General features: G+C 47.1%; 1 protein-coding gene across 6 annotated transcripts; it reads left to right on the plus strand.

Annotated features, from left to right (window-relative positions):
- The first annotated feature begins 2,327 nt into the window (after nt 1-2,327).
- On the plus strand, nt 2,328-25,495 carry LOC116352793 (protein GPR108-like). 6 transcript variants are annotated; one of them, XM_031820776.1, is made up of 19 exons: nt 2,328-2,751; nt 2,894-2,997; nt 5,434-5,544; nt 5,634-5,684; nt 7,634-7,719; nt 7,823-7,902; nt 11,233-11,750; nt 11,924-11,986; nt 12,201-12,302; nt 12,387-12,520; nt 17,496-17,571; nt 17,749-17,822; nt 19,486-19,603; nt 22,254-22,384; nt 22,898-22,941; nt 23,146-23,195; nt 23,670-23,753; nt 23,888-24,009; nt 24,111-25,495. In XM_031820776.1, exons 2-19 carry the CDS (start codon nt 2,911-2,913, stop codon nt 24,196-24,198), a joined length of 2,019 nt encoding a protein of 672 aa, XP_031676636.1. In that variant the 5' UTR covers nt 2,328-2,751; nt 2,894-2,910; the 3' UTR covers nt 24,199-25,495. The 6 variants fall into 6 exon arrangements, with proteins under 6 accessions (XP_031676636.1, XP_031676635.1, XP_031676632.1 ...); XM_031820772.1 differs by adding an exon at nt 22,533-22,699 and having other exon boundaries at nt 2,744-2,997; nt 11,233-11,792; nt 22,254-22,406; XM_031820773.1 differs by adding an exon at nt 22,533-22,699 and having other exon boundaries at nt 2,744-2,997; nt 22,254-22,406.
- The last annotated feature ends 5 nt before the right edge of the window (nt 25,496-25,500 follow it).

Raw genomic sequence — 25,500 nt, forward strand, 5'->3', positions numbered from 1 at the left:
AAAATTAACCGTTTCATAATTACAGTACAACTGCATTTTTGGAGATGTGAATTAAATATTTGAATTGTAATTGTGATGTTTCAGCGGAGCGGTGAGTGTGTAATTGTGCACTACTTACGCATTCAGGCGGTCTGCAATACTTTGCCACGCTTTTTCTCTTTGCTTTATCACTGTGGCGGTGTTGCCTTTCTTCTTAATTATATCTTTTACCTCCTCGTATGCCTCCATGAGGATTTGTGCTTCCGACGGGGAAAAGTACGCGGCTCTAGTTGCCATGGTAAATCAGTTAATCTGTGATCTGTGGCGGGGTCTATTTGAGTGAGCCGTGAGCGCGCACCTATCCAGGATTGGTTTCACCTGGCTTAATGAATCCGTGTCTGCTCATCCTGGCTTGGTCTTTGTGCAACCAATTAAGCCTGGACGCACATGTTTTGTCTTCATTGAGCTCAGCTGAGTCATTTATCCCGGATGTCTTAATTCTACTTTTGTGCAACAGGCCCCTGGCCTGACCAAATAAATATAGAAAACACAAAATACTAAGACCAGGGCGTGACAGAAACCCCCCCCCCCCCCCCCCCTCCAAGGAGCGGACTCCCGGCCGCACACCTAAACCCATAGGGGAGGGTCCAGGTGGGCGTCTGTCCATGGTGGCGGCTCCAGCTCGGGACATGGACCCCACTTCAACCAAGTCTTAGTCCCCCTGTAACGCGTCCTTTGATTGGCGACCCTCTCCACCGAACTTGGCCTAATAACACTCACCAAGGACCCCACTGGACTGAGGGGCAGCTCGGGACTGAGGTAGAAGCTCGGGACTGAGGGGTAGCTCGGGACTGAGGGAATGCCTAGTACCGAGGGGAAGCTCAGGCAGGTAGTTGGCTCTGGCAGATCCTGGCTAGCTGGCAGCGCTGGACAGGCGGGAGACTCCGGCAGCGCTGGACAGGCGGGAGACTCCGGCAGCGCTGGACAGGCGGGAGACTCCGGCAGCGCTGGACAGGCGGGAGACTCCGGCAGCGCTGGACAGGCGGGGCGCACTGAAGGCCTGGTGCGTGGTGCTGGCACTGGTGGTACTGGGCCGAGAACACGCACAGGAAGCCTGGTGCGGGGAGCTGCCACCGGAGGACTGGTGTGTGAAGGTGGTACAGCATGGACCGGACCGTGAAGGTGTACTGGAGAGCCTGAAAGCAGGGCTGGCACAGGACGTGTAAGGCTAGGTAGGTACACAGGAGGCCTAGTGCGTGAGGCTGGCACAATCTTCACCAGCCGACTAACACGCACCTCAGGACGAGTATGGAGCGCTGACCCAGGTGCCATCAAAACCCCGACACGCTCCGTCGGGCGAATATTGTACCTAAAGCACCAACGTAGCAACTCCCTCAAACTCCTTCACAGTCTCTGCTTCACTCACCTCCAACACCGGCTCTGGTTCTGGTCTCCTCACGATAAACAGGGGGAGTTGGCTCAGGTCTGAACCCTGACTATGCCACACTCTCCCTGAGCCCCCCCCCCCCAATAAATTTTTGGGGCTGACTCTCGGGCTTCCTTCTGCGCCGCCGTGCTTGTCTCTTCGACTCCATTCTCCTATAGCCCTCTTCGCACTGCTCCAGCGAATCCCAGGCGGGCTCCGGCACTCTCTCTGGGTCGACCGCCAACTGTCTATTTCCTCCCAAGTCGTATATTCCGAACTTCGTAGCTCCTCCTGCCGCTGCCTGTCACCACGCCCGCTTGGTCCTGGTGTGGTGGGTGATTCTGTTACGGTTTTCTTCAGGTGAAAGAGTCAGACCAAAATGCAGCGTGGCTAATTCGATACATCTTTAATAAATGATGAAACGAACAATACAAAAATGATGAAACGAACAATACAAAAATGATGAAACGAACAATACAAAAATGATGAAACGAACAATACAAAACAAAAATGATGAAACGAACAATACAAAAATGATGAAACGAACAATACAAAATGATGAAACGAACAATACAAAAATGATGAAACGAACAATACAAAAATGATGAAACGAACAATACAAAATGATGAAACGAACAATACAAAATGATGAAACGAACAATACAAAAATGATAACGTAACGTGAAACCGAAACAGCCTAAACTGGTGCAAACTAAACACAGCGACAGGAACAATCACCCACTAAACACTCAAAGAATATGGCTGCCTAAATATGGTTCCCAATCAGAGACAATGAGAATCACCTGCCCCTGATTGAGAACCGCCTCAGGCAACCATAGACTTTGCTAGAACACCCCACTAAGCCACAATCCCAATACCTACGAAAAAAAACATACATAAACCCAACACAAAATAAACCCATGTCTCACCCTGGCCTGACCAAATAAATATAGAAAACACAAAATACTAAGACCAGGGCGTGACAGTATTTTCATATATTTTTTAAGCTTTTAATATTTCTACCTCTACACAAACACATGTATCTGATCCATTCATGAAATCCTTCATTTCATTGAATTAAGAAAAACTGTTATTAGGAGATTATTGTGGTCACAGGTCCCAAAGTACAGTCACCATCATCATCATATTGGACTGACTTATTTTAGTCTAAACCTGACTGATGCATTGAGAACAAACATTTACAACAGTAATTATTTCTCAGGAAACTATATTCAGTCTTTGGAGAAGACTGTTTAAAACCTTAGCTGGTGTTTTCTGTTGTCCTTACACCCTCCCTCCGCCTGGGAGCACCGCAGCAGAGTGGGCACCGGTTACTCTGGTGACGTGTAAGTAGCTATGATACCAGGAAGTGTGAACTAGGGAAGCAAAATAGTTTTGGTAAATTGATTATTTTCACTCGTTATCAAGGAATATAATTTATTCTGTAGTGAATAGGTGTAATACTCTAGTTGTGTAACATATTACCAGCCGTCTAGTGAGCTACCATGGGACGACATGGGGGCGTTGGTTTAGCGGTTTTCGTACTCGTGCTGGTCTTTTGCGAAGCAAGAAGACACAAACTCGCCCTAAAGGTAAAATAACACCAACCTTGCTTTAACGTTACTTCATATACTGTGTGTTTTCAGGTCATGTGTACTTATAGCCAATAATATGCGAACTTGGGATAGTGGTAGCAATGTTTTCCCTTTTCAGCCATAGCTAAGCTAGCTGGCTAACGTGTAGCACTTGTTTAGCACCTACGTCAGGGGATTTCTGCAACTTGTTTGCTAGCTACTACTAATCACTTAACTTAGCCAGCTATTTAGTTGGCTGGCTAACTAGGCAACCTTTTAATGTGTCTGTGATTTTTACACTTGACCGCCAAAGAAACGTTGCAGCTAAACAACTAGAAAATGGTTGGTTAGTTAGCTGGCTAACGTTACATCAGCTGAGATGTTCTCGTGATGGAGAGGCAGGTTAGACTAGTAAACGAAAGGTTCGAATCTCCGAGCTGACAAGGTACAAATCTGTCATCCTGCCCCTGAAAATAAGAAATAGTTCTTAACTGACATGCCTAGTTAAATAAAGGTAAAAAATAAATTGATACATTTTTCACATTGATATTTGTCATACTTGGATAAAAAATGCCACCTCTCACCCTCTTCCTCCCTCCCCCCAACTCTCTTCCTCCCTCCCCCCCCCCCCCAACTCTCTTCCTCCCTCCCCCCCCCCCCAACTCTCTTCCTCCCTCCCCCCCCCAACTCTCTTCCTCCCTCCCCCCCCAACTCTCTTCCTCCCCCCCCCCCCCAACTCTCTTCCTCCCTCCCCCCCCAACTCTCTTCCCCCCCCCCCCCAACTCTCTTCCTCCCTCCCCCCCCAACTCTCTTCCTCCCTCCCCCCCCCAACTCTCTTCCTCCCTCCCCCCCCCAACTCTCTTCCTCCCTCCCCCCCCCAACTCTCTTCCTCCCTCCCCCCCAACTCTCTTCCTCCCTCCCCCCCCAACTCTCTTCCTCCCTCCCCCCCCCAACTCTCTTCCTCCCTCCCCCCCCAACTCCTCTTCCTCCCTCCCCCCCCAACTCTCTTCCTCCCTCCCCCCCCCAACTCTCCTTCCTCCCTCCCCCCCAACTCTCTTCCTCCCTCCCCCCCCCAACTCTCTTCCTCCCTCCCCCCCCCAACTCTCTTCCTCCCTCCCCCCAACTCTCTTCCTCCCTCCCCCAACTCTCTTCCTCCCTCTCTTCCTCCCAACTCTCTTCCTCCCTCCACCTCCCTCTCTCCCCTCCATCTCTCTCTCCCTCCCCTCCACCTCTCTCTCCCTCCCCTCCACCTCTCTCTCCCTCCCCTCCACCTCTCTCTCCCTCCCCTCCACCTCTCTCTCTCCTCCCCTCCACCTCTCTCTCCCTCCCCTCCACCTCTCTCTCCCTCCCCTCCACCTCTCTCTCCCTCCCCTCCACCTCTCTCTCCCTCCCCTCCACCTCTCTCTCCCTCCCCTCCACCTCTCTCTCCCTCCCCTCCCACCTCCCCTCTCTCTCTCTCCCCTCCACCTCTCTCCTCTCTCTCCTCCCTCCACCTCTCTCTCCCTCCCCTCCACCTCTCTCCCTCCCCTCCACCTCTCTCTCCCTCCCTCCACTCTCTTCCCTCCCCTCCACCTCTCTCTCCCTCCCCTCCACCTCTTCTCTCCCTCCCCTCCACCTCCTCTCCTCCCTCCCCTCCACCTCTCTCTCTCTCCCTCCCTCCACCTCTCTCTCTCCCTCCCCTCCACCTCTCTCTCTCTCCCTCCACCTCTCTCTCTCTCTCCCCCCCTCCACCTCTCTCTCTCTCTCCCTCCCCTCCACCTCTCCTCTCCCCTCCCCTCCACCTCTCTCTCCCTCCCCTCCAACTCTCTCTCCCTCCCCTCCAACTCTCTCTCCCTCCCCTCCACCTCTCTCTCCTCCCCTCCACCTCTCTCTCCTCCCCTCCACCTCTCTCTCTCCTCCCCTCCACCTCTCTCTCTCCCTCCCCTCCACCTCTCTCTCTCTCCCTCCCCTCCACCTCTCTCTCTCTCCCTCCCCTCCACCTCTCTCTCTCTCCCTCCCCTCCACCCTCTCTCTCCCTCCCTCCCCTCCACCTCTCCCTCCCTCCCCTCCACCTCTCTCTCTCTCTCCCTCCCCTCCACCTCTCTCTCTCTCTCCCTCCCCTCCACCTCTCTCTCTCTCTCCCTCCCCTCCACCTCTCTCTCTCTCTCCCTCCCCTCCACCTCTCTCTCTCTCCCTCCCCTCCACCTCTCTCTCTCTCCCTCCCCTCCACCTCTCTCTCTCTCCCTCCCCTCCACCTCTCTCTCTCTCCCTCCCCTCCACCTCTCTCTCTCTCCCTCCCCTCCACCTCTCTCTCTCTCCCTCCCCTCCACCTCTCTCTCTCTCCCTCCCCTCCACCTCTCTCTCTCTCCCTCCCCTCCACCTCTCTCTCTCTCTCTCTCTCCACCTCTCTCTCTCTCTCTCTCTCTCCACCTCTCTCTCTCTCTCTCTCCCTCCACCTCTCTCTCTCTCTTTCAGAATGACTCTAGATTTGTGGTTCATCTCAACACCTTTGGTTTCTTTGCCAACGGAACCCTGGACGTCAACGTTCTCTCCCTGAGACTGCCCGAGGACAACAGCAAGCACCCTGTAAGAACAACTGATGTGTGTGCAGCTTCATCTCTGGCTATATTGTCTCCAGTTAGTGAATTGTATCATTGTTTTCTCTCTCCATATAGGTGGGATTCAGTCTCTACAAGTCTCGTGTTAATGGCATGCTGTCCTACACAGTGAGTAGATCTCATCAAACCAAATCACTTGTGCAACTCTTCCATTATCTGAAATGAATGCACTCTCTAGAACGACCTGCCAGCCAATCAAAATCGACTGTTCAACAATACCATGGTATTGGTTTCACTATCAAGTAGATAAGGTGAGATATAGACTACTATGTGAGACATTTGGTGTTTCTCAAAATGCAATCTACTGCGCTTCGAGCACTGGAGGGTCGAAACATGAGTCCAAATCCAAGTGAAACAGAGCGTGAAGGGCACTTCTCCGATGTGTATTCCATTTGTTCCATATTTTTGTTCGTATTTTGACATATCAAAATATCACGCGTCGATGGAAAGAATGAACAGAAATATGAAATAACCCAAGAAAAAAAAGGATAAAAATGATTTGATCTGAAGCAAATGTTGCCTATTCACATCTCATATGTTCCCTGAATACAATATTTGATCTTGATACGTTTAATAAATACATGTGTTCATTTTCGCATGTTTTTTTTTTTTTTTACCTTTATTTAACCAGGTAGGCAAGTTGACCTTGCCGACCCACTGTAGTGAGCGTAGATCGCAAGCCCATAGTTATTCAATAGGGCTAACATTAGTAGCTACTACTGTTAGCTAGCTAGCTACTACTGTTAGCTAGCTAGCTAGCTACTACTGTTAGCTAGCTAGCTACTACTGTTAGCTAGCTAGCTACTACTGTTAGCTAGCTACTGTTAGCTAGCTAGCCACAAAGACTTGAATCTAACTTACTTAACATTAGTCTTAGGTCATTTTTGCCTGTTAAACTATCTGTTTAACTACATTATTACGATTCACATATAGCTAGCTGATAATTATGAAGTAAGACCTTTTCTTTGTGTATATCTTGTTTGGTCTCTATTGTTGCCATTGTCCTGGCTGGGAGAAGGTTCAGTGAACGGTGAAGTGAAGCGCGAGGTAATGCACGGGGGGGAGGAGCAGCGCGAGGTAATGCACGGGGGGGAGGAGCAGCGCGAGGTAATGCACGGGGGGGAGGAGCAGCGCGAGGTAATGCACGAGGGGGAGGAGCAGCGCGAGGTAATGCACGGGGGGGAGGAGCAGCGTGAGGTAATGCACGAGGGGGAGGAGCAGCGCGAGGTAATGCACGAGGGGGAGGAGCAGCGCGAGGTAATGTCTCTTATATCTCTTATAGTCTCTTATATGCGCCGGTCCAACAATGTCCACTTCACTTTCATATCACGTGTGCTGTAATCCGCCGGTCTCATCCCGTACCTGACCTCACTCACCTGCTCCTTTCCGTCAGCTCTTCCTGCTCATCTATTCCTCCATCAGTTTGTAGCCGTGATGGCGAGTGAGGGATGCAGACCCTGATCAGTCTTCTGCTCTTACACTTGATACATTTGATACATTGGAGCAGAGTGAGCAAAGTTGGTTATCATTTAATCCCTGGTATAACCAAGAGCACAACAGGCCACGCCAGTCTGATAGGCTTTGCACGTTTGCTGTCGAGCAGCAATACCAGAGAGAAAACAGCTTTGCGACATTCAAGCAGTTTTACAGCAAAGAAAACTGCTTCTCTGGATGAAACGGTTCAGAAAAGGACTAAATGCCTAAATGACTAAATGACTAAATGACTTCTATTACTGGACCTACCGTATTTCTTCCTGTGTGACTTTTGCTCACATTTGATAAAAATTTCGCAAACCGTGTCACTGGGCGTTTTAAACCTTTCCCCGGGTCGCTTGTTATTGTTTTGATAACAAACAATGTTGTTCAGTCATGTTACCTAGCAACTTGACGATAGGTCTAGGCAAATTTTGATTGGCTCAGGAAGAAAGGAAAAGGGTCTGCTGTTCTTGAGATGTTCTTTCAGGGTAGGGTTCATATAGGCCTAATGTCATGTTTCTCTAAGGTTGTGGTAAGGTTGTACAAGGTTGTGTAGTAATGTTGTATTGTTTGTTCTCCAGGCGGAGGAGACGGCGGTGTGTCCGCTCATCAGACACAGCGGTGTTGAGCCCTTCTTCCTCTTCCTCATTGACACCAACAACCTCAGGTACGGTTGTCTGAGAGAGCTCAAATTAGCTGTGTTTTTGTGTCTAGTGAATACATGTATGTGTGTCAAAAACAAACTGTTTGTGTCCTCCTCTCTTCTGTAGAGTCAATGTGAGGTCTTATGGAGACCAGGACAGCATCTTGACCCAGCTGAAGACAGACAAGACACTCACTAAAGACTCAGGTCAGCAGTATTTACCTCCCTTCAATACAACGCAGTGGCGTAGTGCAGTCCCCCGGGAGAGGGGGTTGTTGCCATGGTGCAGAAAGAACTGTCGTTTTATATGCTATAGTCTCATGGCTATTTTACACATTTTGCCATGAGGCTGAGATAAACATTTTGCTGTTTTAGAGCTCAGAGTTTCTTGAAAGATGGGACAATGTCAACTTTTTCCCCCACAAATATTTGTCTGAATATTCATTTGAAATATATATATATATATATATATATATATATACACAGTGCCTTGCGAAAGTATTCGGCCCCCTTGAGTTAATACTTTGTAGCGCCACCTTTTGCTGCGATTACAGCTGTAAGTCGCTTGGGGTATGTCTCTATCAGTTTTGCACATCGAGAGACTGACATTTTTTCCCATTCCTCCTTGCAAAACAGCTCGAGCTCAGTGAGGTTGGATGGAGAGCATTTGTGAACAGCAGTTTTCAGTTCTTTCCACAGATTCTCGATTGGATTCAGGTCTGGACTTTGACTTGGCCATTCTAACACCTGGATATGTTTATTTTTGAACCATTCCATTGTAGATTTTGCTTTATGTTTTGGATCATTGTCTTGTTGGAAGACAAATCTCCGTCCCAGTCTCAGGTCTTTTGCAGACTCCATCAGGTTTTCTTCCAGAATGGTCCTGTATTTGGCTCCATCCATCTTCCCATCAATTTTAACCATCTTCCCTGTCCCTGCTGAAGAAAAGCAGGCCCAAACCATGATGCTGCCACCACCATGTTTGACAGTGGGGATGGTATGTTCCGGGTGATGAGCTGTGTTGCTTTTACGCCAAACATAACGTTTTGCATTGTTGCCAAAAAGTTAAATTTTGGTTTCATCTGACCAGAGCACCTTCTTCCACATGTTTGGTGTGTCTCCCAGGTGGCTTGTGGCAAACTTTAACGGCACTTTTTATGGATATCTTTAAGAAATGGCTTTCTTCTTGCCACTCTTCCGTAAAGGCCAGATTTGTGCAATATACGACTGATTGTTGTCCTATGGACAGAGTCTCCCACCTCAGCTGTAGATCTCTGCAGTTCATCCAGAGTGAACATGGGCCTCTTGGCTGCATCTCTGATCAGTCTTCTCCTTGTATGAGCTGAAAGTTTAGAGGGACGACCAGGTCTTGGTAGATTTGCAGTGGTCTGATACTCCTTCCATGTAAATATTATCGCTTGCACAGTGCTCCTTGGGATGTTTAAAGCTTGGGAAATCTTTTTGTATCCAAATCCGGCTTTAAACTTCTTCACAACAGTATCTCGGACCTGCCTGGTGTGTTCCTTGTTCTTCATGATGCTCTCTGCGCTTTTAACGGACCTCTGAGACTATCACAGTGCAGGTGCATTTATACGGAGACTTGATTACACACAGGTGGATTGTATTTATCATCATTAGTCATTTAGGTCAACATTGGATCATTCAAAGATCCTCACTGAACTTCTGGAGAGAGTTTGCTGCACTGAAAGTAAAGGGGCTGAATAATTTTGCACGCCCAATTTTTCCGTTTTTGATTTGTTAAATATTTTTGAAATATCCAATAAATGTCGTTCCACTTGATGATTGTGTCCCACTTGTTGTTGATTCTTCACAAAAAAATACAGTTTTATATCTTTATGTTTGAAGCCTGAAATGTGGCAAAAGGTCGCAAAGTTCAAGGGGGCCGAATACTTTCGCAAGGCACTGTATATACACACTGAGTGTACAGAACATGATGAACTTTACAGACCATGAGTGGTCTTGCTGCTCTGCATGTACTGAGGTCATTAAAAACAGGGTCCCTATAGTATAGCTGCCCCTGCGTATTCCTGACTCATTTTTCGATTTTAGAATAATCTGACAGAGTTGACTAAGTCTCTGGACAAATCTTTTAGGAATCAGTTTTAAGATATTTTTTTGTAGGGCTATTGCAAGAAACTACATACAATATTTTATCTGTTAATATTCATTATTGCCCGTTTTTTTAAAAATTTTATTGGGAGCATTTGAAATTGAGATCCTTTGCACCAAAAAAGAGAATTTCCAGGAATAAGAACCAAAATGGAAATGAATAATATTGAAAGGAAATAGGAAAATTCTCAAAGCAAATGTTTTCCCTTTATAAGATTTCACACATTTTCAGTCTCAACTTTCAAGAATTCATGAGTTAATTTCATGCTGTTCTACACATTTTGCCATGAGGCTGAGTAGCTACTGATTCTTGTCATAAATAATGATTGAAGGAAAGACGTATGTGTTCGTGTGTCTGAGGGGCCTGAACTACAGGGAGAACCCAGCCCAAAAAGCACTACAGAGTAGGGTTGTCTGGGGGGCCTGAACTACAGGGAGAACCCAGCCCAAAAAGCACTACAGAGTAGGGTTGTCTGGGGGGCCTGAACTACAGGGAGAACCCAGCCCAAAAAGCACTACAGAGTAGGGTTGTCTGGGGGGCCTGAACTACAGGGAGAACCCAGCCCAAAAAGCACTACAGAGTAGGGTTGTCTGGGGGGCCTGAACTACAGGGAGAACCCAGCCCAAAAAGCACTACAGAGTAGGGTTGTCTTTATATATAATGACTACAGAGTAGGGTTGTCTATATATAACCTGACTACAGAGTAGGGTTGTCTTTATATATATATATAATGACTACAGAGTAGGGTTGTCTTTATATAACCTGACTACAGAGTAGGGTTGTCTATATATAACCTGACTACAGAGTAGGGTTGTCTATATATATAATGACTACAGAGTAGGGTTGTCTTTATATATAATGACTACAGAGTAGGGTTGTCTATATATAACCTGACTACAGAGTAGGGTTGTCTTTATATATAATGACTACAGAGTAGGGTTGTCTTTATATATAATGACTACAGAGTAGGGTTGTCTTTATATATAACCTGACTACAGAGTAGGGTTGTCTATATATAACCTGACTACAGAGTAGGGTTGTCTATATATAACCTGACTACAGAGTAGGGTTGTCTATATATAACCTGACTACAGAGTAGGGTTGTCTATATATAACCTGACTACAGAGTAGGGTTGTCTATATATAACCTGACTACAGAGTAGGGTTGTCTTTATATATAACCTGACTACAGAGTAGGGTTGTCTATATATAACCTGACTACAGAGTAGGGTTGTCTATATATAACCTGACTACAGAGTAGGGTTGTCTATATATAACCTGACTACAGAGTAGGGTTGTCTTTATATATAACCTGACTACAGAGTATCAAGGTTAGAGTTTATTCACGTTGCATCCATCATTATCATCATCATTATGTGCTGTCTTCTGATTGGCTGTGTGTTCAGGTTCCAGGAGAAGAAGAGCAACTGTCAATGACTTGAAAGTGACAGTACAGAAGAGTAATGTGGAGGAAAAGAAGAAAGATGCAGAGCTGAAAGAGGGGACGAAGGAGGAAATGAAGAAAGATGCAGAGCTGAAAGAGGGGACGAAGGAGGAAATTAAGAAAGATGCAGAGCTGAAAGAGGGGACGAAGGAGGAAAAGAAGAAAGATGCAGAGCTGAAAGAGGGGACGAAGGAGGAAAAGAAGAAAGATGCAGAGCTGAAAGAGGGGACGAAGGAGGAAATGAAGAAAGATGCAGAGCTGAAAGAGGGGACGAAGGAGGAAAAGAAGAAAGATGCAGAGCTGAAAGAGGGGACGAAGGAGGAAATGAAGAAAGATGCAGTGCTGAATGAGGAGGGGACGAAGGAGGAAATGAAGAAAGATGCAGAGCTGAAAGAGGGGACGAAGGAGAAAGATGCAGAGCTGAAAGAGGAGGGGACAAAGGAGGAAAAGAAGCCAGAAGCCAAAGAGGAAAAAGTAAAGGTGGCGTTGGACAAAATGGAGACTAAAAAATCTACCAAGCTTGTGTGTGTGTCTCTCTTTCTCTCTCTTTGTGTGTCGCTCTCTCTGTGTGTGTGTTTCTCTCTCTCTCTGTGTGTGTGTGTCTCTCTCTGTGTCTTTGTGTGTGTGTGTAACTTCTGACTATGTTTCGCCAGATGGGGCGGATCAACAGGCTGACTCTGGATGTGCAGAAAATCAATGGCTCCTACAGCTTCAGCGTGAGTCCACTAACCTTTACACAACGTTTACACAACGTTTAAATACCTTCAAAACATCTTCCGCAAAACCTTAAAACAACCTTTTTTTTACAGACACTGTCAAATGATTCTCCAACCGTTCCACAGCTTTTAGTCTTCCACACATTGTTCAACTCTCACACTGCTGGGTGTTTTATTTGAGTGACAGCTGACCTTGGCCCCTCCCTCTCCACAGTTCCACATGGTGATTGGCCAGTTGGATGAGGGCCTATACAACCTCGACTTCCACTACTGCGAGAACATTCTGCCAGGCAACAACCGCCCCTACACTCTCAACGTGAGTGGTGTTCTGTATTACCTTGTTAGTGTTTTCATGTCTTAGTGTTTTCTGACTGTGTTTTTTGTGTGTGTGTGTGTCCAGGTGGAGGTGACGGAGAAGAACCCAGGAGGTTACCTGTCAGCAGCAGAGATCCCTCTCCCTCGTCTCTACATCTTCATGGCTGGAGTTTTCTTCATTATAGCCATGGTCTGGGTTTACACACTGCTGAAGCACAGGTACACACACACTGCTGAAGCACAGGTACACACACACTGCTGAAGCACAGGTACACACACACTGCTGAAGCACAGGTACACACACACTGCTGAAGCACAGGTACACACACACTGCTGAAGCACAGGTACACACACACTGCTGAAGCACAGGTACACACACACTGCTGAAGCACAGGTACACACACACTGCTGAAGCACAGGTACACACACACTGCTGAAGCACAGGTACACACACACTGCTGAAGCACAGGTACACACACACTGCTGAAGCACAGGTACACACACACTGCTGAAGCACAGGTACACACACACTGCTGAAGCACAGGTACACACACACTGCTGAAGCACAGGTACACACACACTGCTGAAGCACAGGTGTACACACACACTGCTGAAGCACAGGTGTACACACACACACACACGTACACACACACTGCTGAAGCACAGGTACACACACACACGTACACTCTGCTGAAGCACAGGTACACATACACACGGTGGCATGCTATGACACCGACATGCATTTCTTTATCCTTGTCAGATAGGCTACTGTGTCTGCTAAACGGCAGGTAGCTTCAAGGTTAGAGCGTTTTGACTACTTACCGAAAGGTTGCTTGTTTGAATCCTGCAATCGACAACGTTAAAAATCTGTCGCTATGCCCTTGAGCAAGGCACTTAACCCCATTTGATCCAGGGGTGCTGGACAATGGTCTCCGTGGCTGTGACCCCACTCTTAGCGCGAGAGGCCTCCCGCGCCGCCTTCAGGTCGCGGGCCCCCAGTATAGGAGACTAGTAGCCACAACAAACCTTTTTCAAAAGTGGTAAACTTTATCAGGGTAATATCAAAAGTCAAGCCGTTGTTTTTATATGGAAAATACGAACAGGATTATTATATTGTGGAAAACACACCATTAGTTGCAACTTAAGTTGGCCAAAGAACATGGCTCAACAGAATGAAACAAAACGCTTGCGAAAATGGTTTGAACCTTCACAAAAGTTTGGAACAGGCTACATTGCAACAATTACCAAGAAAGGCTAGTTGGTGCCTACTGTGTTCAACAAATGGGAGCAATAGGCTACTGATATTTAGTTACAACATAAATGTATAATAAATAGGCCCACCGTAGTAGCCATGATATACAGTAACACTAATTATAAAACAAATTATTATAAATGGGAATCAAATAAATACATTTAAAGTTCAAAGATTACATCCTACCTGAATAGCGAGTTCACAGTAAACTTATTCACATGGAGGTCATTACCCTCCTAGGCTGTTCTCTAGACCTACTCTACTCCTAGGCTGTTCTCTATAGACCTACTCTTCTCCTAGGCTGTTCTCTATAGACCTACTCTACTCCTAGGCTGTTCTCTATAGACCTACTCTACTCCTAGGCTGTTCTCTAGACCTACTCTACTCCTAGGCTGTTCTCTAGACCTACTCTACTCCTAGGCTGTTCTCTAGACCTACTCTACTCCTAGGCTGTTCTCTATAGACCTACTCTACTCCTAGGCTGTTCTCTATAGACCTACTCTTCTCCTAGGCTGTTCTCTATAGACCTACTCTACTCCTAGGCTGTTCTCTAGACCTACTCTTCTCCTAGGCTGTTCTCTATAGACCTACTCTACTCCTAGGCTGTTCTCTATAGACCTACTCTTCTCCTAGGCTGTTCTCTAGACCTACTCTACTCCTAGGCTGTTCTCTATAGACCTACTCTTCTCCTAGGCTGTTCTCTATAGACCTACTCTTCTCCTAGGCTGTTCTCTATAGACCTACTCTACTCCTAGGCTGTTCTCTAGACCTACTCTACTCCTAGGCTGTTCTCTAGACCTACTCTACTCCTAGGCTGTTCTCTAGACCTACTCTTCTCCTAGGCTGTTCTCTATAGACCTACTCTACTCCTAGGCTGTTCTCTAGACCTACTCTACTCCTAGGCTGTTCTCTATAGACCTACTCTTCTCCTAGGCTGTTCTCTATAGACCTACTCTTCTCCTAGGCTGTTCTCTATAGACCTACTCTACTCCTAGGCTGTTCTCTAGACCTACTCTACTCCTAGGCTGTTCTCTAGACCTACTCTACTCCTAGGCTGTTCTCTATAGACCTACTCTACTCCTAGGCTGTTCTCTATAGACCTACTCTACTCCTAGGCTGTTCTCTAGACCTACTCTACTCCTAGGCTGTTCTCTATAGACCTACTCTACTCCTAGGCTGTTCTCTATAGACCTACTCTACTCCTAGGCTGTTCTCTAGACCTACTCTACTCCTAGGCTGTTCTCTAGACCTACTCTACTCCTAGGCTGTTCTCTAGACCTACTCTTCTCCTAGGCTGTTCTCTATAGACCTACTCTTCTCCTAGGCTGTTCTCTATAGACCTACTCTACTCCTAGGCTGTTCTCTAGACCTACTCTACTCCTAGGCTGTTCTCTAGACCTACTCTACTCCTAGGCTGTTCTATAGACCTACTCTACTCCTAGGCTGTTCTCTAGACCTACTCTACTCCTAGGCTGTTCTCTAGACCTACTCTACTCCTAGGCTGTTCTCTAGACCTACTCTACTCCTAGGCTGTTCTCTATAGACCTACTCTACTCCTAGGCTGTTCTCTATAGACCTACTCTACTCCTAGGCTGTTCTCTAGACCTACTCTACTCCTAGGCTGTTCTCTATAGACCTACTCTACTCCTAGGCTGTTCTCTATAGACCTACTCTACTCCTAGGCTGTTCTCTATAGACCTACTCTACTCCTAGGCTGTTCTCTAGACCTACTCTACTCCTAGGCTGTTCTCTATAGACCTACTCTACTCCTAGGCTGTTCTCTATAGACCTACTCTACTCCTAGGCTGTTCTCTATAGACCTACTCTACTCCTAGGCTGTTCTCTAGACCTACTCTACTCCTAGGCTGTTCTCTATAGACCTACTCTTCTCCTAGGCTGTTCTCTATAGACCTACTCTACTCCTAGGCTGTTCTCTATAGACCTACTCTACTCCTAGGCTGTTCTCTAGACCTACTCTACTCCTAGGCTGTTCTCTATAGACCTACTCTTCTCCTAGGCTGTTCTCTATAGACCTACTCTACTCCTAGGCTGTTCTCTAGACCTACTCTACTCCTAGGCTGTTCTCTAGACCTACTCTACTCCTAGGCTGTTCTCTAGACCTACTCTACTCCTAGGCTGTTCTCTAGACCTACTCTACTCCTAGGCTGTTCTCTAGACCTACTCTACTCCTAGGCTGTTCTCTAGACCTACTCTACTCCTAGGCTGTTCTCTAGACCTACTCTACTCCTAGGCTGTTCTCTATAGACCTACTCTTCTACTAGGCTGTTCTCTATAGACCTACTCTACTCCTAGGCTGTTCTCTAGACCTACTCTACTCCTAGGCTGTTCTCTAGACCTACTCTACTCCTAGGCTGTTCTCTAGACCTACTCTACTCCTAGGCTGTTCTCTAGACCTACTCTACTCCTAGGCTGTTCTCTAGACCTACTCTACTCCTAGGCTGTTCTCTAGACCTACTCTACTCCTAGGCTGTTCTCTAGACCTACTCTACTCCTAGGCTGTTCTCTAGACCTACTCTACTCCTAGGCTGTTCTCTAGACCTACTCTACTCCTAGGCTGTTCTCTAGACCTACTCTACTCCTAGGCTGTTCTCTATAGACCTACTCTACTCCTAGGCTGTTCTCTATAGACCTACTCTTCTCCTAGGCTGTTCTCTATAGACCTACTCTACTCCTAGGCTGTTCTCTAGACCTACTCTTCTCCTAGGTTGTTCTCTATAGACCTACTCTACTCCTAGGCTGTTCTCTAGACCTACTCTACTCCTAGGCTGTTCTCTAGACCTACTCTACTCCTAGGCTGTTCTCTAGACCTACTCTACTCCTAGGCTGTTCTCTAGACCTACTCTACTCCTAGGCTGTTCTCTATAGACCTACTCTACTCCTAGGCTGTTCTCTATAGACCTACTCTTCTCCTAGGCTGTTCTCTATAGACCTACTCTTCTCCTAGGCTGTTCTCTATAGACCTACTCTTCTCCTAGGCTGTTCTCTATAGACCTACTCTTCTCCTAGGCTGTTCTCTATAGACCTACTCTTCTCCTAGGCTGTTCTCTATAGAACTACTCTTCTCCTAGGCTGTTCTCTATAGAACTACTCTTCTCCTAGGCTGTTCTCTATAGACCTACTCTTCTCCTAGGCTGTTCTCTATAGACCTACTCTACTCCTAGGTTGTTCTCTATAGACCTACTCTACTCCTAGGTTGTTCTCTATAGACCTACTCTTCTCCTAGGCTGTTCTCTATAGACCTACTCTCTACTCTTCTCCTAGGCTGTTCTCTATAGACCTACTCTTCTCCTAGGCTGTTCTCTATAGACCTACTCTACTCCTAGGTTGTTCTCCATAGACCTACTCTTCTCCTAGGCTGTTCTCTATAGACCTACTCTCTACTCTTCTCCTAGGCTGTTCTTTATAGACCTACTCTCTACTCTTCTCCTAGGCTGTTCTTTATAGACCTACTCTTCTCCTAGGCTGTTCTTTATAGACCTCCTCTCTACCCTTCTTGTAGTCTGTTCTCTATAGACCTACTCTCTACTGATCATTTTACTGCAATGAAAGAGGTCTCTTATCTTCACAATCAACAGTAGCCTATGCTCTCTCTCTGTCTGTCTCTCAGCAGCTCATAAGGCAGTGAGAGAAGAGTATGGTGCTGCAGGGTGTATGATGGGCAGCCCTGGACAATCTGACCGGCTACAGTTTATTTTGATGGGATATTCATTAATCTTATCAGCCGGAAGCCCTGTGGCAGACATTGTTCTGGGTCTACACACTGATGAAGCACCGGTACACATAGGAACGCACACAGTGAACCGTTTATAACCCTTCTTATCCTCTCTTCCTCCCTCCTCTCGCTCTCTCTTCCCCCCTCCTCTCGCTCTCTCTTCCTCCCTCCTCTCGCTCTCTCTTCCTCTGCTATGTCCTCTCCTGTAGGTACAGTGTGTTTAAGATCCACTGGCTGATGGCAGCTCTGGCCTTCACCAAGTCCATCTCCCTGGTCTTCCACAGCGTGAGTACAGCAGACACACATGTAGACACACACACATACATACTGACCTCCACACCCACTGAGCAACCCACTGAGCAACCCACACACACACGGACCTCCACCTAACTGACCCCACTAAATTACAATTGCCTGTGATGTACAATGGAATATCCTATAACATGTTGGTCTTCCTCTCAGATCAACTACCACTTCATCAACACGGAGGGACACCCCATAGAAGGATGGGCTGTCATGTACTACATCACCCACCTGTTAGTCTGACTTCTATTTCAGCCTGGGTGATATTTCTGGAGGGGGGGTTTACATCTGTGTGTTTATATAAAATGGGTGTGTGTCATAGTGTATGTATAATATCACATTTATTGGTCACATACACATATTTAACAGATGTGATTGGTCACGTACACGTGGTTAGCAGATGTTATTGGTCACGTACACGTGGTTAGCAGATGTTATTGGTCACGTACACGTGGTTAGCAGATGTTATTGGTCACGTACACGTGGTTAGCAGATGTGATTGGTCACGTACACGTGGTTAGCAGATGTGATTGGTCACGTACACGTGGTTAGCAGATGTGATTGGTCACGTACACGTGGTTAGCAGATGTGATTGGTCACGTACACGTGGTTAGCAGATGTGATTGGTCACGTACACGTGGTTAGCAGATGTGATTGGTCACGTACACGTGGTTAGCAGATGTGATTGGTCACGTACACGTGGTTAGCAGATGTGATTGGTCACGTACACGTGGTTAGCAGATGTGATTGGTCACGTGGTTAGCAGATGTGATTGGTCACGTGGTTAGCAGATGTGATTGGTCACGTGGTTAGCAGATGTGATTGGTCACGTGGTTAGCAGATGTGATTGGTCACGTGGTTAGCAGATGTGATTGGTCACGTGGTTAGCAGATGTGATTGGTCACGTGGTTAGCAGATGTGATTGGTCACGTGGTTAGCAGATGTGATTGGTCACGTGGTTAGCAGATGTGATTGGTCACGTGGTTAGCAGATGTGATTGGTCACGTGGTTAGCAGATGTGATTGGTCACGTGGTTAGCAGATGTGATTGGTCACGTGGTTAGCAGATGTGATTGGTCACGTGGTTAGCAGATGTGATTGGTCACGTGGTTAGCAGATGTGATTGGTCACGTGGTTAGCAGATGTGATTGGTCACGTGGTTAGCAGATGTGATTGGTCACGTGGTTAGCAGATGTGATTGGTCACGTGGTTAGCAGATGTGATTGGTCACGTGGTTAGCAGATGTGATTGGTCACGTGGTTAGCAGATGTGATTGGTCACGTGGTTAGCAGATGTGATTGGTCACGTGGTTAGCAGATGTGATTGGTCACGTGGTTAGCAGATGTGATTGGTCACGTGGTTAGCAGATGTGATTGGTCACGTGGTTAGCAGATGTGATTGGTCACGTGGTTAGCAGATGTGATTGGTCACGTGGTTAGCAGATGTGATTGGTCACGTGGTTAGCAGATGTGATTGGGCACGTGGTTAGCAGATGTGATTGGGCACGTGGTTAGCAGATGTGATTGGGCACGTGGTTAGCAGATGTGATTGGGCACGTGGTTAGCAGATGTGATTGGGCACGTGGTTAGCAGATGTGATTGCGGGTGTAGTGAAATGCTTGTGTTCCTAGCTTCAACAGTGCAGTAATATCTAACAATACACATAAATCTAAAAGTAAAAGAATGGAATTTAGACATATAAATATTAGGACGAACAATGTCGGAGTGGCATTGACTACAATAGTGTATTAACATATGAAATGAGTACAGCGTGTTTCTGATCAGTGTGACGGTTTGATACGTGTGTCTGTTACGTTTGTGCATAATAACGTGTGATAATGTGGTGTGTGATAATGTGGTGTGTGATAATGTGGGGTGTGATAATGTGGTGTGTGCAGGTTGAAGGGGGCTCTGCTGTTCATCACTCTGGCGTTGATTGGTACTGGCTGGGCCTTCGTTAAATACATCCTGTCAGACAAGGAGAAGAAGATCTTCATGATCGTCATCCCTCTACAGGTACACCTGGGGGGGTTATATCGTCATCCCTCTACAGGTACACCTGGGGGGGGTTATATCGTCATCCCTCTACAGGTACACCTGGGGGGGGTTATATCGTCATCCCTCTACAGGTACACCTGGGGGGGGGTTATATCGTCATCCCTCTACAGGTACACCGGGGGGGTTATATCGTCATCCCTCTACAGGTACACCTGGGGGGGTTATATCGTCATCCCTCTACAGGTACACCTGGGGGGGTTATATCGTCATCCCTCTACAGGTACACCTGGGGGGGTTATATCGTCATCCCTCTACAGGTACACCTGGGGGGGGTTATATCGTCATCCCTCTACAGGTACACCTGGGGGGGGTTATATCGTCATCCCTCTACAGGTACACCTGGGGGGGGTTATATCGTCATCCCTCTACAGGTACACCTGGGGGGGGTTATATCGTCATCCCTCTACAGGTACACCTGGGGGGGTTATATCGTCATCCCTCTACAGGTACACCTGGGGGGGGTTATATCGTCATCCCTCTACAGGTACACCTGGGGGGGTTATATCGTCATCCCTCTACAGGTACACCTGGGGGGGGTTATATCGTCATCCCTCTACAGGTACACCTGGGGGGGGTTATATCGTCATCCCTCTACAGGTACACCTGGGGGGGGTTATATCGTCATCCCTCTACAGGTACACCTGGGGGGGGTTATATCGTCATCCCTCTACAGGTACACCTGGGGGGGGTTATATCGTCATCCCTCTACAGGTACACCTGGGGGGGGTTATATCGTCATCCCTCTACAGGTACACCTGGGGGGGGTTATATCGTCATCCCTCTACAGGTACACCTGGGGGGGGTTATATCATCGTCCCTCTACAGGTACACCTGGGGGGGGTTATATCGTCGTCCCTCTACAGGTACACCTGGGGGGGGGGGGGGATATCGTCATCCCTCTACAGGTACACCTGGGAGGAGGAGGGGGGGTATATCATTAGGATCCCCATTAGTTGCTGTAAAGGCAGCAGTTACTCTTAACCTCTCCGGGATATTTGGGACGGTAGCGTCCCACCTCGCCAACAGCCAGTGAAACTGCAGGGCGCCAAATTTAAAACAACAGAAATCCCAGAATTACAATTCCTCAAACATACAAGTATTTTACACCATTTTAAAGACAAACTTGTTGTAAATCCAGCCACAGGGTCCGATTTCAATAAAGCTCTACGACGAAAGCACACCAAATGATTATGTTAGGTCAGAACCAAGACACAGAAAAACACAGCCATTTTTCCAGCCAAAGAGAGAAGTCACAAAATGCAGAAATAGAGAGAAAATGAATCATTAACCTTTGATCTTCATCAGATGACACTCATAGGACTTCGTTACACAATACATGTATGTTTTGTTCGATAAAGTTCATATTTATATCCAAAAATCTTGAGTTAACGCGCCAATGTAATGTTCAGTGGTTCCAAAACATCCGGTGATTTTGAGCCACATCAATTTACAGAAATACTCATAAAAAACATTGCTAAAGATACAAGTGTTATGCATGGAATTTTAGATCCACTTCTCCTTAATGCAACCGCTGTGTCAGATTTTTTTAAAACTAGTACAGCGCTCAGACACACAAACAAGCCATTCAGATACATGTTGTGGAGTCAACCGAAGTCAGAAATAGCATTATAAATATTCACTTACCTTTTGATCTTCATCAGAATGCACTCCCAGGAATCACAGTGCCACAATAAATGTTTGTTTTGTTCGATAAAATCAATTTATTTCCAAATACCTCCTTTTTGTTTGTGCGTTTTAGTACACAAAACCATATTCATGAGGCTCGAGCACTAGGTCCAGACAAAGTCAAAAAGTTCTGTTACAGTTCGTAGAAACATGTCTTAACGATGTATAGAATCAACCTTTAGGATGTTTTTATCATAAATCTTCAATAATGTTTCAACCGGAAAATTCCTTTGTCTACAGAAATCCAATGGAACGCAGGTCGCTCTCACAGGAGGGCGCGTGATCAGCTCATGGCAGACACCTGATTGAAAGAGCTCTCATTCTCTCCCACTTCGTAGTAGAAGCCTCAAACAAGGTTCTAAAGACTGTTGACATCTAGTGGAAGCCTTAGGAAGTGCAATATGACCCCATAGAAACTGTATATTCGATAGGCAATGACTTAAAAAACTACAAACCTCAGATTTCCCACTTCCTGGTTGGATTTTTTTCTCAGGTTATTGCCTGCCATATGAGTTCTGTTATACTCACAGACATCATTCAAACAGTTTTAGAAACTTCAGAGTGTTTTCTATCCAAATCGACTAATTATATGCATATTCTAGTTTTTAGGCCTGAGTAGCAGGCAGTTTACTCCAGCCATCTTTTTATCCAAGCTACTCAATAGTGCCCCCCCCCAGTCCCAAAGAAGTTTTAATGGGGTCCACACACAACTTGAAACATGATGCAGAAAATCTTTAGACAAGAACATCTCATCATCCCTCTACATGTACACCTGGGGGTGGGGTGTGCGGAAGTGACGGTCAACGCGTTAACCAATGATCTGACAGAGATGGATTTAGTGATGTATTCTTCTTAATCTCTGGCAAACTTCCACCAGTTTGACACTCACTCACTCACTCTCTCTTCCCACCCCCTCTCCCAGGTTCTGGCCAACGTAGCCTACATCATAATAGAGTCTACAGAGGAGGGCTCTAGTGAGTACGCCCTGTGGAAGGAGGTTCTGTTCCTGGTTGACCTCATCTGCTGTGGAGCTATCCTCTTCCCTGTTATATGGTCAGTATTCTGTCAGGAGGAGGTGTTGTTCCTGGTTGACCTCATCCTCTTCCCTGTTATATGGTCAGTATACTGTCAGGGGGAGGTGTTGTTCCTGGTTGACCTCATCCTCTTCCCTGTTGTATGGTCAGTATACTGTCAGGAGGAGGTGTTGTTCCTGGTTGACCTCATCCTCTTCCCTGTTATATGGTCAGTATACTGTCAGGGGGAGGTGTTGTTCCTGGTTGACCTCATCCTCTTCCCTGTTGTATGGTCAGTATACTGTCAGGGGGAGGTGTTGTTCCTGGTTGACCTCATCCTCTTCCCTGTTATATGGTCAGTATACTGTCAGGGGGAGGTGTTGTTCCTGGTTGACCTCATCCTCTTCCTTGTTGTATGGTCAGTATACTGTTAGGAGGATTGTTCCTGGTTGACCTCATGGTTGACCTGGTTGACTTATTACTGTTGGGTTTGAGAAGGGGGCTCTTTCCTCCCTGACGGGCCATCAGAGGATAATGTGGTGTGTGTTTGCAGGTCTATTCGTCACCTACAAGAGGCTTCCAGCACTGATGGGAAAGGTGAGCCATCTACAGGGAGGGAAACATTTCATGGACAGTTAGCAGTGTTAATAACTATAGCTGAGTAACATGTAGTTTGAACCTTGTAGTTGGTGCTGTGTTCCCCTGTAGCTGTCTCTAGTAATACTGCCTGTCTCTGTGTTCCCCTGTTAGTTCCCCTGTAGCTGTCTGTAGTAATACTGTCTGTCTCCTTGTTTCCCTCAGCTGCCATGAACCTGGAGAAACTCAAACTATTCAGACATTACTACGTCATGGTGAGGAGACATCTGTCTCTCTGTCTGTCTCTCTTCCTCACAGTTATTTTGAATTTTAACTTATGTTTCTGTGAAAGTTCTGAAAGATGTCAGGATGGGTAATCTCTCTCTCCTCCCTCCCTCTCCCTCATCCATCCTCCCTCCCTCATCCCTCCCTCCCTCCCTCCAAACCTCCCTCCAAACCTCCCTCCCTCCCTCAAACCTCCCTCCCTCCCTCCAAACCTCCCTCCCTCCCTCCAAACCTCCCTCCCTCCCTCCAAACCTCCCTCCCTCCCTCCAAACCTCCCTCCTCTCTCCGTCCTCCCTCCTCCCTCCTCTCTCCTCCCTCCCTCCTCTCTCCCCTCCCTCCTCTCTCCTCCCTCCCTCTCCCTCCTCTCTCCTCCCTCCCTTCCTCCCTCCCTCCTCTCCTCTCTCCTCCCTCCCTCTCTCTCCGTCCTCCCTCCCTCCATCATCCCTCCCACCCTCCATCTGTAGATAGTGTGTTATATCTACTTCACGAGGATCATCGCCATCCTGCTGAAGGTGACGGTGCCTTTCCAGTGGCAGTGGTGTTACGAGGTGAGACGCCGTCCACTTCTGATGATGTCACACAGTGAAACTCTTTGACACCGATGATATCCATTTCTTCGTTGTTTTTAGAGAGATGGTCTGAATTGTTTTATTTTCCCTCTCTACCCCGTCCCTCCCTGTAGTTCCTAGTGGAGGTGTCGACTCTGATCTTCTTTGTGTTGACGGGGTATAAGTTCCGGCCGGCTTCCAACAACCCCTACCTCCAGCTGCCCCTGGATGAGGAGGACGTGGAGATGGACGAAGTGTAAGAGACTTGTTGTTCTTTTGTGAGGTCGCACCTGGGATGTTTAAACATGTAATGTATTCGACTCACCCTCTCTCTCTCCCCCTCTCTTCTCTCTACAGGGTGACGGAGTCAGGTATGTTGGAGGGCATCTCTAAAGTCAAGAAGACATCTAATGGTCGCGAGCGCCAGAAAGAGTCTACCTTGTGAGAGTGTTTGTGAAGAGGGGGGGTGTTCTAAACACCCAAAACCCTCAGCGTTGGAGAGAAACGAGGACTGAAATGGACCAAGACACACCCTTTACCCCTCTCCTAAAACACTCCCGCTCGATCTGAAACTGGGTGGCTGTTACTAAAGCAACCACCGCCTCGCTATGCAACAAGACGAACGATGACAGACTTTAGTTGTCGTTGGACCTTCTCTCTCTCGTTTATCTGGAGACTTTCTGGAGGCTCTGCACCCCTGCCTGGTGTCATAATGGTTCATTCCAGGGAGAGAACTCTTCCACCCCCCCCCCCCCTCGTCGATGGACGAATAGAACGGTCTGGTCTGGGGTAGAATGGACCTCTAATGACCTCTCTCTCACTCCCTTTCCCTCTCTCCTTTTCTTCTCTCTGGAGAACGGAGGAAGCGACACTCCAAAGATTGTTTTCCAGATGTGTGATTGGTATATTTTATATCCAGAGTATCCTGTTCTGTTTTAATGTGTCCCAGCTGGAACCCTGTTCCTGGTGTAGTGCACTACACAGGGTGTGGTTTCGAACCCTGTTCTGGTGTAGTGCACTACACAGGGTGTGGTTTGGAACCCTGTTCCTGGTGTAGTGCACTACACAGGGTGTGGTTTGGAACCCTGTTCCTGGTGTAGTGCACTACACAGGGTGTGGTTTGGAACCCTGTTCCTGGTGTAGTGCACTACACAGGGTGTGGTTTGGAACCCTGTTCCTGGTGTAGTGCACTACACAGGGTGTGGTTTGGAACCCTGTTCCTGGTGTAGTGCACTACACAGGGTGTGGTTTGGAACCCTGTTCCTGGTGTAGTGCACTACACAGGGTGTGGTTTGGAACCCTGTTCCTGCTGTAGTGCACTACACAGGGTGTGGTTTGGAACCCTGTTCCTGATGTAGTGCACTACACAGGGTGTGGTTTGGAACCCTGTTCCTGATGTAGTGCACTACGCAGGGTGTGGTTTGGAACCCTGTTCCTGGTGTAGTGCACTACACTACACAGCCTCTGTTTATTTAAGTGGTACTTCTGTTCTGTTGGACAACAGGCTGTATTTTGCTGTGTGTTTTGGCTGTTGTGTGTTTCTTCCATTGGGAGGTGCAGGTTGACACGTCTGCCTGTCCAACAGGGGTTATCCAACCTTCCTCTGTGGAAGCTGGTATGGGTGCAGGCTTTAGCTCCCGCCCTGCAGTAAAACCTGTTTCAACTAATCATTTTTTTAACGTTGATTTAATTATAGTTAAGTCAAATTCTAGTTATCAATAAAGAACAGCTGATTCAACTGATCCAA

This window comes from Oncorhynchus kisutch, unplaced genomic scaffold, assembly GCF_002021735.2.
Source record: "Oncorhynchus kisutch isolate 150728-3 unplaced genomic scaffold, Okis_V2 scaffold3649, whole genome shotgun sequence".
Taxonomy (NCBI): domain Eukaryota; kingdom Metazoa; phylum Chordata; class Actinopteri; order Salmoniformes; family Salmonidae; genus Oncorhynchus; species Oncorhynchus kisutch.

What these genes read in the sequence shown, in the direction of transcription:
- LOC116352793 (XM_031820772.1), top strand. Translation starts at nt 2,911, where the DNA reads ATGGGACGACATGGGGGCGTTGGTTTAGCGGTTTTCGTACTCGTGCTG. An exon ending in AGGACAACAGCAAGCACCCT is followed by an intron (nt 5,545 to 5,633) that starts GTAAGAACAACT and finishes CTCTCCATATAG; the next exon opens with GTGGGATTCAGTCTCTACAA. An exon ending in ATTGACACCAACAACCTCAG is followed by an intron (nt 7,720 to 7,822) that starts GTACGGTTGTCT and finishes TCTCTTCTGTAG; the next exon opens with AGTCAATGTGAGGTCTTATG.